The 12695-nt window shown below is 34.7% G+C and overlaps 1 protein-coding gene across 7 annotated transcripts in view; it reads left to right on the forward strand.

Annotated features, from left to right (window-relative positions):
* The window catches only part of ANKRD17 (ankyrin repeat domain 17), a 161865-nt gene that overhangs the window by 80410 nt on the left and 68760 nt on the right, over positions 1-12695 (forward strand). For all 7 annotated transcript variants that reach the window (XM_046657012.1, XM_046657013.1, XM_046657017.1 and 4 more), the window contains exons 3-8: positions 1611-1767; positions 5106-5253; positions 5501-5648; positions 6877-7110; positions 9979-10073; positions 11991-12228. In XM_046657012.1, the coding sequence (XP_046512968.1) occupies positions 1611-1767; positions 5106-5253; positions 5501-5648; positions 6877-7110; positions 9979-10073; positions 11991-12228 (1020 nt within the window). The remainder of the gene's footprint in view (positions 1-1610; positions 1768-5105; positions 5254-5500; positions 5649-6876; positions 7111-9978; positions 10074-11990; positions 12229-12695) is intronic.

Below are 12695 nucleotides of genomic sequence, written 5' to 3' on the forward strand. Positions count from 1 at the left end.
ATAGCAGGTTCAGACTATGGTTGGCTGCTCTTATTAGTGACACAATTTATACGATAGGTATTAGTCTTATTAGATCAAGACTGATATCCTTTTATCCTTTGCACATCTTGATTGTAGCAGATACTTGATTTGATTGGTCTGAACATTTGTTATATCTAAAATCATAAAGGCTTCTTGCCAGATTTATTTTTGGTTCCATAAGATGTAATGTTTGATATCTTGGATTTTTCAGAAAGAAAAGCAAACAAGTATAAACTTTTCTTTTACAAACTTTAAACACAGATTTATATGATATCATTGAGCTCTTCCACTGTTACAAGAAATCTGCACTAATACGTTTATTATTGCCATTTAAGTGGTCTTTTTGGTCTATATCTTAGTTAAATACTTTGTCTTAAGACGTATAGTAGTGTTTCTTAAACTTTAGTGTTCATCTGAATCACTTGGGAATCTTTTTTAAAAATGCTGGTTTTGGATCTGTAAATCTTGGATCTGAGAATCTGTAAATCTGAGATCCTGCATTTCTAACAAGCTCCCAAATGATAGCAATGCGTCTAGTCTATGGACCACATTTTGGGTAGCAGGGTTCTCTAATATCCATCATAACATTAGATGTTTATCTTCAAGTTGGAGCAGAGGTTCTTAATCCTGGCCATGCATCAAATCTCCTTAGAGCTATTAAAATATGTAAATGTGTAGGCCCCACTTCCTACTTACTGAATTACATCTTTAGAAATAGGACAGCTCAACAGATATAGATGCATTTTTGAAAAGCTCTGCTTATGGGCAGTCTGGATTAAGCACCACTGAGTTAGAGTAAGAAAAGGTAGAGATAATCTTGCTTTATAGTGATACCTGGAAAAGCAACAAGTTATGTTTTTTGCAGATGGTTACTAACCATTTCTGCTTTTGAAAAATTTTTTTTTTCTTGCTATTCTGAATAGTTTTTAGATATGGTGCTTTTAGATATAATTGAGTATATGTAATAAGTTGTAGTCATACTTTGAGGTAAATAGGTATTCTCTTTTATATAGCATATAGTGTTTTATTAGGCCATTTTTGGTCACAAGTGATAGTAGCCCGACTTACCTTTCTTAAAGTTGGTCCTTTGCCAAAAGTATAGGGATGGTGCTGGCTTCTGGTACTACTAGTGTCAATGAGTCAAAAATAACTTTATCAGGACTCTGTCTCCTTTCTATTTCTCTGTTCTACTTTCCTCTACGTTGACTTATTTTGGCTAGTTTTTTTCTCTTTGTGATGATAAACGTGGCCAAATAGCTCATGACTCACATCTTAGCAATTTAGCAACCTTTGAACATAGATTCTTCTTCCAAAATTATGGCAGGGGTCTGAGTGGGCCGAATTGTCCCAGCGCAGGCCAAAGACCCATTTCTAGCACCACAGAGTAACAGGCACTTATGGACCACAGGGAAGGAATAAGATTATTAGAGAAGTGGAGAAGAGTGATTTCCCAAAAGATTCAGGGCAGGCAATCTATATGTCCAATGTACCATTTGAAGATTGTTATCATCTATAGAGTTAAGTAACTTAAATTTTGCTTTGTTTCTCCTTTTGGGTGTATCCATATTGGTGTGAAAATAATGTAATAGGAATAGGCAAATTATCCACGGCTGATGGTAAAGCCTTTGCAGATCCTGAAGTGCTCCGGAGGTTGACATCATCTGTTAGTTGTGCGTTGGATGAAGCTGCTGCTGCACTTACCCGTATGAGAGCTGAAAGCACAGCAAATGCAGGGCAGTCGGACAAGTAAGTACATTTTCACTGTGATCATTTTCTTAAAAATAATAATCTATCATTTACTGAGCATTTATTTTGTGCCTGGCACTATACTAACCACTTTACATGTGACGACTCATTTATATTTACAGAAAGCCTTAGGCATGGGTTTTGTTTTCACTCTCATTTTACTCATGAAGTAACTTAAGATCAAATAGGTGACAAGTGGCAAAGCTAGGACACCAGTGTCTGACTGCAAGGCTGACTTCTTAGCCAATGTGTTATAAAAGACTTTTTGGTTATTTAGATTTTGTTTTCTTTTAATGTTTTGGTGACAAAGAAGTAAATGCTTTCTGATTAGTTTTGACATTTTCCAGTTCACCTTCAGGATTCTGACCATTTTAAAGGGGACAGTTTTTGTTTCTTTAATGAATGTTCAAAAAATGTCATAGATCTAGTTCCCATAACTTGAATGTGAGTAAGTCCCAGGGACTTTATTTCTTATGTTCTACAATTCCTTTTATGTAGTACTTTACAGTTAGTAAGGGCTCATTAAATATTTTTTGACTTGACCTTTTAAATTTTTCTGATGATGCTATGCGATAAAAATCATAGCATCTAATATATAAAAACAATTATGCATAGTATAGTGAAACATGGATCTAAACTCCAAGGAAGCAGCTGGGAAAGAATCATTCATACATGTTACTTTTTTTCACTCCTCACAGGCTTCCTTTTTTCCTCTAAAAAGAGGTTTTTTATTTATTTTAGCAGTTGGCTTTACACAGTTAAGAAAATAGGAGTACATGGATGGGTTTAAAGAATAAAAAATAAGTTTTAATGCAGTGTCTTTTAAAAGTGTGAAAGATAGGGGCCGGCCCCGTGGCTGAGTGGTTAAGTTCGCACGCTCTGCTTCAGTGGCCCAGGGTTTCTCCGGTTCGGATCCTGGGCGCGGACATGGCACCACTAGTCAGGCCACGTTGAGGCGGTGTCCCACATGCCACAGCTAGAACTCACAACTAAAAATACACAACTATGTGCTGGGAGGCTTTGGGGAGAAAAAGGAAAAATAAAATCTTTAAAAAAAAAAAGTCTTAAAAAAAAGTGTGAAAGATAGGTTATATAGTATTAACAAGAGTATGAATTTGCTGTTTCTCTTGGCTCTGTATTCATCTTCATTCAGCTAGAGTTTTGTGTGTTTTTAAATTTATTTTACCATTCTTCTCATAGATTGACTCTCCTTCTTTAGTTACTCTCAGATTCTATTCCTTAGTTAACATTTGGTTTTACTAGCCTACAATATTATTGATATTCTCAAGATATTCCTTAATGTGTTGGCTACAGAGACTGGCAAGAGAGATAATTAAAAACACCTTGAAGAGTATATTAAAGCTAGTTTAAGCAGGAAACAGAATAGAAAAATAAAGCCGTAGATTCTTTGGCGTTGAAAATACTAGAAGTTATCAGCCAAACAGTAGACCGTATTTATGACAGTCAGATTTATTCAGCAAAGTTTGAGATATATAGTGGAGTGCAGTGAGTGCTATGTGCCAGATTTCACGTTAGTTCGGTGTGGTGCCATGTGCCAAATTTAATGTACACTTTGCTCACAAGTTCTGAAGTTCAACTGTTGCTAGAGCAGTTCCTGTAAGGTTATTTTAAAGCTAGCATATACATATGGAAATTGAATGAAAGTCCAATTAGGAAAGTAGAGTGGGCTGTGTGCCTGAGGGGAGAGAGAGAATGAGAGACCACTTGAAAGAGAGAAAAGGTATGTTTTTATACAGGAAATGTCTTGTGGGGAGGATTTCTCCCGAACTTTCTTTAAGGTGATAGAGAGCCCTGGGTCTAGGGACTGTCAGTGTCCTATAAAATGGGAAATTAAGAGACAAACTTAAGTGCTGCTCAAGACTTTGACTTTGGTAAGGGGACAATACAGTTAACAAGTGGGTAGAATACATAGTATGGGACACAATGATAAGAAATATGGGGAAAAAATTGAATGGGGAAGTGCTAAGGCACTGTTTGGGGTTGGAGGTCATGTTGCATTTTTAATAGAGTGGTCAAGGAAATCCTCACTTAAAAGGTGGCTTTTTAGCAAAAACTTGAAATAGGTAAGGGAGTAAGCTGTGTCTGAGAGAGGAGCTGTCTTGACAGAGGGACAGCAAATAATTATACCTTGGAGTTGGAGCTTAATTAGCATTTTTGATGAAAAGCAGGAAAGCCAGTGTGGCTAAAATGAGAAGAGTAAGAGTGAGAATAGTAGGTGATAAAACCAGAGAGGTGAAAAGGAGAAGTGTGGGTTACTCCTGCTGGACAGATCTTATAAGGATTTTAGCTTTTACTGTGAGTGATATTAGAGGTGAGTGGGGGATTCTGAGCAAAAGAGTGACTTGACCTACTTTCCCTTAAACAAGATATCTCTGGTTCCCTCATTGAAAAGAGACTGCTTAGGAGGCGTTGCCATCATCTGGGCTTGAGATGATGTTCTTGAGTCTAGATAGTAGTAATGGAGGTATAGAAAAGAGGTTATTCATGAATGCTTTTAGTACCTGAAGTGATAGGGCCATGTTTCAAGAGGATGATAAAAGAACTGAGTTATTTTTGAAATAAAGATAATTTTAATTAATAGCTCTGGATTTAGTGTTTTTCTTAGAATGAATTTTCTCCAAAAGTGAAAGAATCTTGAGAAATGTCCATAGTTGGAATTTTGGGGGAGGGTTATAGGGCAAACGCTTTACTCTCAGTCTGATTTTCTGTTGCTCTAGTTTTTCTATTCATTTTACTTTACTTCAGCCTTTGCCTTGCCTGGATATTTTTCAGACTTCCCAAAACATGATGTCATAAATAAATATTTCAAAAAAAAGACTCTCCTTATCAGTTATTCATGTGTTTGTCAAAATTACATGCTCACAACTTTCCTTAGTGATTTCCCTTTACTTGATTGAAGAACTTAGGCCTTTATAATTAGTATGGGTTTTACCCATTTTATTAAATATTTTTTATTAAGTTTCATAAAAATTTTCTAGTGACCAAACAAAAAGAAGCATAATTATAACCTGTATTTTGTTCATGTGATTTTCTGTAAAATTTTTTTTTAAAATTTTCTTTTTTTCCACTTAAAGTAAATTGGACTTTATCTTTCAATTGCGTAACTGAAAACATTTTGTAATGTTGGTAATTTTAAGGTAGTGACTTTTATATGTAGACTAAAAAACACAACGAACTGAGTCATGTTCGATTTTCTTCTTGTTATGGATCATATTGAAATAATCATTCTTATTTCATGTGACTGTCAAAATTAAACTCAAAAACCAATACTCATGCTGTGTTATTTTTTGTATTCTTATGTTCTGATATTATAATAGCCGCAGTTTGGCAGAAGCCTGTTCAGAAGGAGATGTAAATGCTGTGCGAAAGTTACTCATTGAAGGGCGGAGTGTAAATGAACACACCGAGGAAGGGGAGAGCCTTCTTTGTTTAGCTTGTTCTGCTGGATACTATGAGCTTGCGCAGGTTTGTATTATCAAAATAAAGCTTATGTTTTTTGTTTTGTTTTGTATTTTTTTAATGTGGCCTTCTTAGTAAAGAAATAAACTCAACTATTAAGCTTATTTCAACAAGTAGTTTTGTTAGATACATTTTGTGTTTATTGGCTCTTTTACTATAGTATGACTAGGTAGGTGTTAACATAAATATATGTTCAAAACTTTTTGACGAAAATATCATTTTCTAATATCCTTTAAACATTTTCTTTCATAAGGTTTTGTTGGCAATGCATGCAAATGTGGAAGATAGGGGAATCAAAGGTGACATTACACCTTTAATGGCTGCTGCTAATGGAGGACATGTCAAAATTGTGAAGTTGCTGCTAGCTCATAAAGCCGATGTCAATGCACAGTCTTCAACAGGTTATGCGTATTTCTTTTTCACTTTTTTGAAATATTAACGCTCTTTGGTAATGATTATTTCGCATCAGTGATCATTAGTTTTACTTTTGCAGTTCTTTTATTATAAGTGTTACATGTTTGCATAAGTCTGTGCATTAGGTTTAAAGTATATAGAAGATATTTTGAAGGAAATTTCTCCTTTTTTGTGTATGAGGGCGATTACTTGGCCTTGTAAGTTTCTTTTAGATTAAACACTGGCCCGGTTAGAAGGACCACCCTCTTGGAAATGGAGAGGTGTGGGCTACAGTTCTGAAATCCAGGATTCCTGTTTTTGGGGGGAGAAGGGAAGGGAAGATAGGGAGAACAAGAAGGATGTGGAACAAAAGCTGGGTCTGTTATTGCCCTACTGTTGCTGAATTGTGGCATGACACAAAAAGAAAGTATATGAACTACTTAGAAAAAGAAAGTATTATATGAAAACCTTGTGTCCCACAAGGGACATAGCTTTAGTCTAAACTAATTTTGTTTTCTTTCAAACTTGGGCATAGATGGATTTGTGTAAAAGCTCTGAAATTATATGAAAAATATTACACATTTCCTTCATATAAGATTTTCAAATTTATTGAATATTTTAGATAATTTTTAAGGTCTACAGGTTCTGATATGAAGGAGTTTTAGAAATCCTTATTTTACCCAGAAGGTTTTTTTGTTTTGTTTTGTTTTTTTCTGTAACATGGGAGATTTTTTTCATTAAGAAGGACTCTTTCTGAAATTACTTTAACTTTGATCAGTTAACTGATGTTTGAAGTTGTAGTGAAAACAAATATGTATGATTAAAAGAAATGGTATGAGGTGTATCTATATGTGATTAATAATTACAATCCAAAAAAAATAAAGCCTGTGAAACATTTCTCTGATGAAAGTTAGAATGAACATAACTTTTTCTCACCTGAAAAGTTAGTTTCAGAATTGCTCATTTCTTTAATAACTTTACAGTTGTGGTATGTGTATCTGATTTTTTCATATGTATTTGACCCTGATTTTAAATGGAAAGAATAGAGAATTGATTTCAGTAAGATGAAATCCAGTGAGGAAAGGAATGATATATATATACATATATATGTATAAATAGATTATCTAAATTTATTATGATTATAATCTCCCATTTCAGTTTTCTTCTTGATGTTAAATTAGACTCTTTTATTTTGGTATTTTATGTTAATGTGTTTGTTTTTCTTCATTAAAATAGGCAATACAGCACTTACATATGCTTGTGCTGGAGGCTATGTAGATGTTGTAAAGGTGCTCTTGGAATCCGGTGCTAGTATTGAGGACCATAATGAAAATGGTCATACTCCTCTTATGGAAGCTGGAAGTGCTGGACATGTGGAAGTAGCCAGATTGCTGCTAGAAAATGGGGCTGGCATTAATACGCATTCCAATGAATTTAAAGAGAGTGCCCTTACATTAGCTTGTTACAAAGGTACAGTATAAAATGTCTTATTTTTATTTTTTAATTTTTTTTTTTTGTTGAGGAAGATTTGCCTGAGCTACAGCCTGTTGCCAATCTTCCTCTTTTTGTATGTGAGCCTCCATCACAGTATGGCCACTGACAATGGGTGGTGTAGGTCTGTGTCCAGGAACCAAACCTGGGCTGCTGAAGCTGAGTGCACTGAACTTAACCACTAGGCCACCAGAGCTGGCCCTAAAACGTTTTTTAAAACAAAGTTTTTAAACACATGAAATGACAATTACTTTATATAATATTTTTTAATTAAAGGTAAAATTAAAATGTCATAATAGTGTGTAGTATGTAATTAATTGTTAAATGAAAGTGTTTAAAAGTGCTTCGAAGTTTAAAAGCTTAATATTACTTTAAAAATATAAATTTAATATTATAAATATTGTCAACAATAAAATGACTCTTAATTGATCCTGTTGTTTTATCAGAAACAGTCATTTAATTTTAATGTGCACTATACTTTTGAATGATTTTGCATTATCAGAATTTTTGCCTGGTTCACACAAAAGAATTCCTATTGAATCCCCAAGTATTCAGCCTCTAACTTTAAAAGTAAACACAATAAAAGTAGCCAGAATGATGTGTTAACAGGAAGGTACTTAACGCTATTTCTCGTGATACCAAGAAGGAGAGAGAAAAATTGAAGACAAAGGAGAGATATGAAAAGGAAAATAAAAAGTGGTATGGGGGGACTTTGAATTCAATAGAGCAATTATAAAGTATCATCAACACATTTAATAAATTTAGAAGGAAGAGCTGGTTGAAGTTGAGAACACCTACCTGTATGTAGCTGTATAAAAGAGGTGCATGATATTTTAAATATCAGCTAACCTGAAAATATTGATAATACAGAAAAATACTCTCTTTTGGGAAGGCAAGATAGTTGTGTGGAAAGATGCTTAGTCTCAATTAATTCTGTAGATTCTAGATCTAAAAAGACAGCCGCAGAGCCAGACATTTTTCAAACTCCGCCTTTATGACAGATAAATGGCTATAAATTAAGGAAATTTTTAAAAAAGCAAATTTCATACAGTTTTATGTCTGTATAGCCATTCAGTTCAATGTTTCATCCCATCTGCAGCTATGCCATGTTTGTGTATCATAAAATAAGTGATAAATTCTTGACCCTGAGACAATGCTCTTCCAAGGCTGGGTACAAAATTTAAGGAGGCACTTACTCTCAATGACTGAATCTTCACTTACCCAAGTTTGTGAGTGAATACTTCCTTAAATTTTGCACGCAAGACTTTGATCCCTCAGCCTAGTCCTAGCCCTGGTGTTTTGTTTCATTCTATTTCAGAGTGGCCAAGGTTGTGTGAGGTCTTTTGGAATAATTTCCTTTAAAAACATGGTTAAAATAATGATTAGGCACACAAACAACTAAAAATTAAGTTAAATGTGGAAATATGCTCAATCTAAAGTGCTCTTGATTATCTGGTGTTACCAGATTTTCAGAGTAAGGATGGTTAGGAAGCACAGCTGAAGTCCTTTACTTCCCTAGTTGTTGGGTAATTAGGCAGAGGCTGATCTGCTTTGGGAGGAGAGGAATTAAGCCTTGGGGCATCCTCTCTCTTCTCACAAATACTTCTGAGCCTGAAACTGGCTGCATTTTACTACTGAGTCCCAGCTGGCCAGAGGAACTCTGAGATGGGGCTACGTTTAACTACTCTTCCCTCTCTCCTTTGCTTGTAGCCCCACCCTGCTTTCCAAATGGGGCATCTGAGGTTGGGGCTTGCAGGCTTTAATTAGAAGCTGGATGTAGAACTGAGCTGGTGGAGAACATCTCTACTGCTTCCAAGGATCCATGGACCCTCTCTGTTTCCTCTATTTCTGGTGAGGTCTCCTAGGACATAGATTGACAAGGAGGAGATGGGGAAGGGATAGAACTCAGTCTGAGACTGAGCATTGTTGTGGATCTTTGGGAAGGGAGAATTTCAGAGAGGAAAGGGAGGGAGATAGTTAGCAAAAACAAAATATGGCAGGTGCTATACTTACTCACTGAAGTTAGTTTTGTTTTAACTGGTTATCTATGATTCTACCATCCACTTCTTCCCCTCAGTCCCACTTGATTGAGAATTGACTGCAGCTCATTGTAAATAAAGTTGGGGGAAAAAATTAGTCATTTTTCTTTTGTTTCTTGCATAGTATCTGAAGTCCTTTTTAAAATATAGTTTTTCTGTGTAACTGCTCATAAGGTATCTTTACCTGAACTGAAGCATATGGTTTATTGGAAACTACATAAATACAAGTGTATGTGTATGTGTGTATATATATACATATGTTTGTTTATATCTAAATAAATGAATGAATGTAAATTAAATGGTATTGTTTCAAGGATATTTTTATATATGCAGTTCCTAACTTACAAACTGGTTGTTCCTAAAAAGTTTATGAGTTAGTTGTTGAAACTTAAAATACATTTTCTCATAAGAAATAACTTCAGTAATTATCATCATCCCAGGCTACTAGTTCACAAAAGCTAATTTATTCCATAGCGTAAATAAAATAACTATAGCATTCCTGGACTCTTAAAAGGTTGTAGAAGGAATATAGAGGTATTGGATTTTAATGGCATCTTTGCTCATCTGCAGCAAGGATTCTAGTAGCAACAGTTTCTAGGGCAACAGGGTAAGGAATAGAATGGCAAAGCTCACATATCATTTGTATTGGACAGTGGGGTGTATTGAACAAGAGTGGCTTGTAGCTGACTTTAATATTATAAATTTATTGCTATAAGTTAGATATAACTTTTCAAAATATTGTAATTTTTTCTTATATTTGTTGGAATAATAAAGTATTTTTAAGTACTCTTAAACACTTTTGTTTTAGGACACCTAGAGATGGTGCGGTTTCTTTTGGAAGCAGGCGCAGATCAAGAGCATAAAACAGATGAAATGCACACTGCTCTAATGGAGGCTTGCATGGTAAGATTGGTGAAATACATACGTGAAATGTATTTATATATTAGGTAGAGAGAGCAGAATTACTGTCCAATGAGTGCCTTTCCCTTGGGTTTAAAGATTCTGTTTATTATAGACTTAGTGTGGAGCAGAACCTCAGCTAACTGAATTATCAATAGTTTTCAGAGCCAGTTGTACAACATTAACTTCTATTAGAGGTGCTTTCTGAAACTTTACAGCACTACTTTCATTTTCTTAGCCTCATATAACTATACTGGTTTTATGTAGTTGACACAAGAAGTGACTTTTTAAAAGGTTGATCGAGAATATAAAAGGAGAATATAATCCACAGAGTATATACATAATGTTAAGAATAACATGTTCATCAAACCAATAATTTAGTTTATGAAAAATTTGAAATTACAGTATTATTTGTGTTACAAAATTCCTCCTCTATTATGGTCTTTCATGAGCCCTGAATTCCTTTTTTAAGAACTCTTTTAAGTGTTTATACTTGGGGATGGGTCTGTATCTCAGTGTGTGATTTGTGGCATAGAAATGGATCAGAGTAACATTATAGACAAATTTATGAGAAAAGCATGCCAAAGACAGAAAAAGGCCCCAAATGAATTTGGTTTCTTTTCTCAACTTCCTTTCAGAGAATGATTATTGAAAGTATGTTAATTTTAATTAGTAATTTAAAAAAATTTTAGGTGGCCATTTAAGACTTGAGTTATCTTTGTTTTTCTTATTACCATGCCACTGTTTGCTTTAGTATGTTATTCTTTTGAACAAACATAAGTTTTCTTTGAAGATATCGAATTCATCATCTGTTAATATGAGGACAATATCTTTCTCTGGGGTTGTTGTGAGGATTAAATGAGATATAATGTGTGTAAAACACATCAGTAATATCCCCATGATACAGAACTTAACACATCCTTGCCACCCTCACTAGGGAAACAACCTATAGGTAAATTAAGAAATTAAAATGGAATATTCTTTGGACCTAACCAGCATCCACTGGAAGTGTCGTAAGTCGATGAAAGATAGTAGAGGCCAGAGATTTGGAGGCTAAGAGATTGAAGTTTTAAACTGGACTTTAAAGGAAATGTGGGAGTTGGCTATGGAGGAAGAAAATTCTGAATTGAAGGAACAGCAGAGTAATTGTGGTAATAAAGACATTAACAGTGGTTTAATATGGCATGCATGGAGGCAACATTGGCATGGCATGTTCAGAAAATGATGAAATGTCTGTGAGGTAATACACAGAAGGAAAAAGTATATCAAAGGAAAAAAAGAGGGGAAAAGAGAGCCTTGGAGTTGCCAATAGTTAGGGAAGCTGTGGGAAAGGGAGACCAGTAAAGGAGACAGAAAATAATGAGAGAACTTCTTTTTCTTTTTCTTAATTTTCACTGGCATTTAAGTGTTAAACAAGACAGGAACTACTGTGTACATATTGTGTTCCTCTTCCCCTAACATATCATGCACAATTCCCCTACTCCTCCAAAACTATTGTCTTTTTCTTTTTCTACCTAATCAAAAGTTTGCTTTTCTTAAGGTTTCTACAGAAATCCTACTTTCCCTTTCTAAACTTTATCCTTTTAGCATTTAAGCTTATACCATGCAGTATTGATGTTATCTCAGAGGTCTCTTGTTTCATGTACTTACTTTTTTTTTCCTGGTGGTTAGTAAGCTTCTTGATTGAAGTTATCATTTTGTTACATGTTTCATATCCTCAATCTCTATTTCCTATTATATACTAAAAAATATAGATAAATCTTAATAAATACTTGCCTTCTGAACTGTTAAATATAGATTTATTAATTCTTATTTGAATGGAGACCAGTAAACGTCATTGTCTAGTAATTGAGAAGTTTTCATATGTTTAAGATTTTTTTAATGGTGCTGATTTAATTTTTTTAATTGCATTGTAATTAGGATGGCCATGTTGAAGTAGCTAGGTTACTTCTTGACAGTGGTGCCCAAGTGAACATGCCTGCTGATTCATTTGAGTCACCATTGACTTTGGCTGCATGTGGTGGGCATGTGGAACTTGCAGCTTTACTTATTGAAAGAGGAGCTAGCCTGGAGGAGGTCAATGATGAAGGTTATACACCATTGATGGAAGCAGCTCGTGAAGGACATGAAGAAATGGTGGCATTACTTCTAGGCCAAGGTAACCATACTGATCAAGACACTAACACACAAATGTGTAATATGTAAGATTATAGTTCTATAAGATTGAATTTCAATATTTCATCTTTCTAGGAGATTTGTAATGAAATGTTGTCACAAAAACTAATGATAAAGTGTTTGCTTTGAAAATGGCTCCCATACTGTGCTAAACAACATCAAATTAGACTTCTTTAACATAGAGCTTTCAGAACCATCACGTACTGTGTGAATAAAAACAGAGAGAACTGGGGTTGGGTTAGGCTTGTAGGTTGTATGGGGTATATATGAGATTCAACATTTCTCAAGCTAGTATATTAAGACAATTCTCTTGGGGCAGAATACCGGGATAAATATTTGATATATCTGTTTTTCATGAAACAGTGTGGGAAATTCTGCCATAAGGACTAACTTGATAAGAATGCACATTTAAGGGCCAGCCCCATGGCCGAGTGGTTAAGTTCACACACT

The sequence above is a fragment of the Equus quagga genome, chromosome 3 (genome assembly GCF_021613505.1).
Source record: "Equus quagga isolate Etosha38 chromosome 3, UCLA_HA_Equagga_1.0, whole genome shotgun sequence".
Lineage (NCBI taxonomy): Eukaryota > Metazoa > Chordata > Mammalia > Perissodactyla > Equidae > Equus > Equus quagga.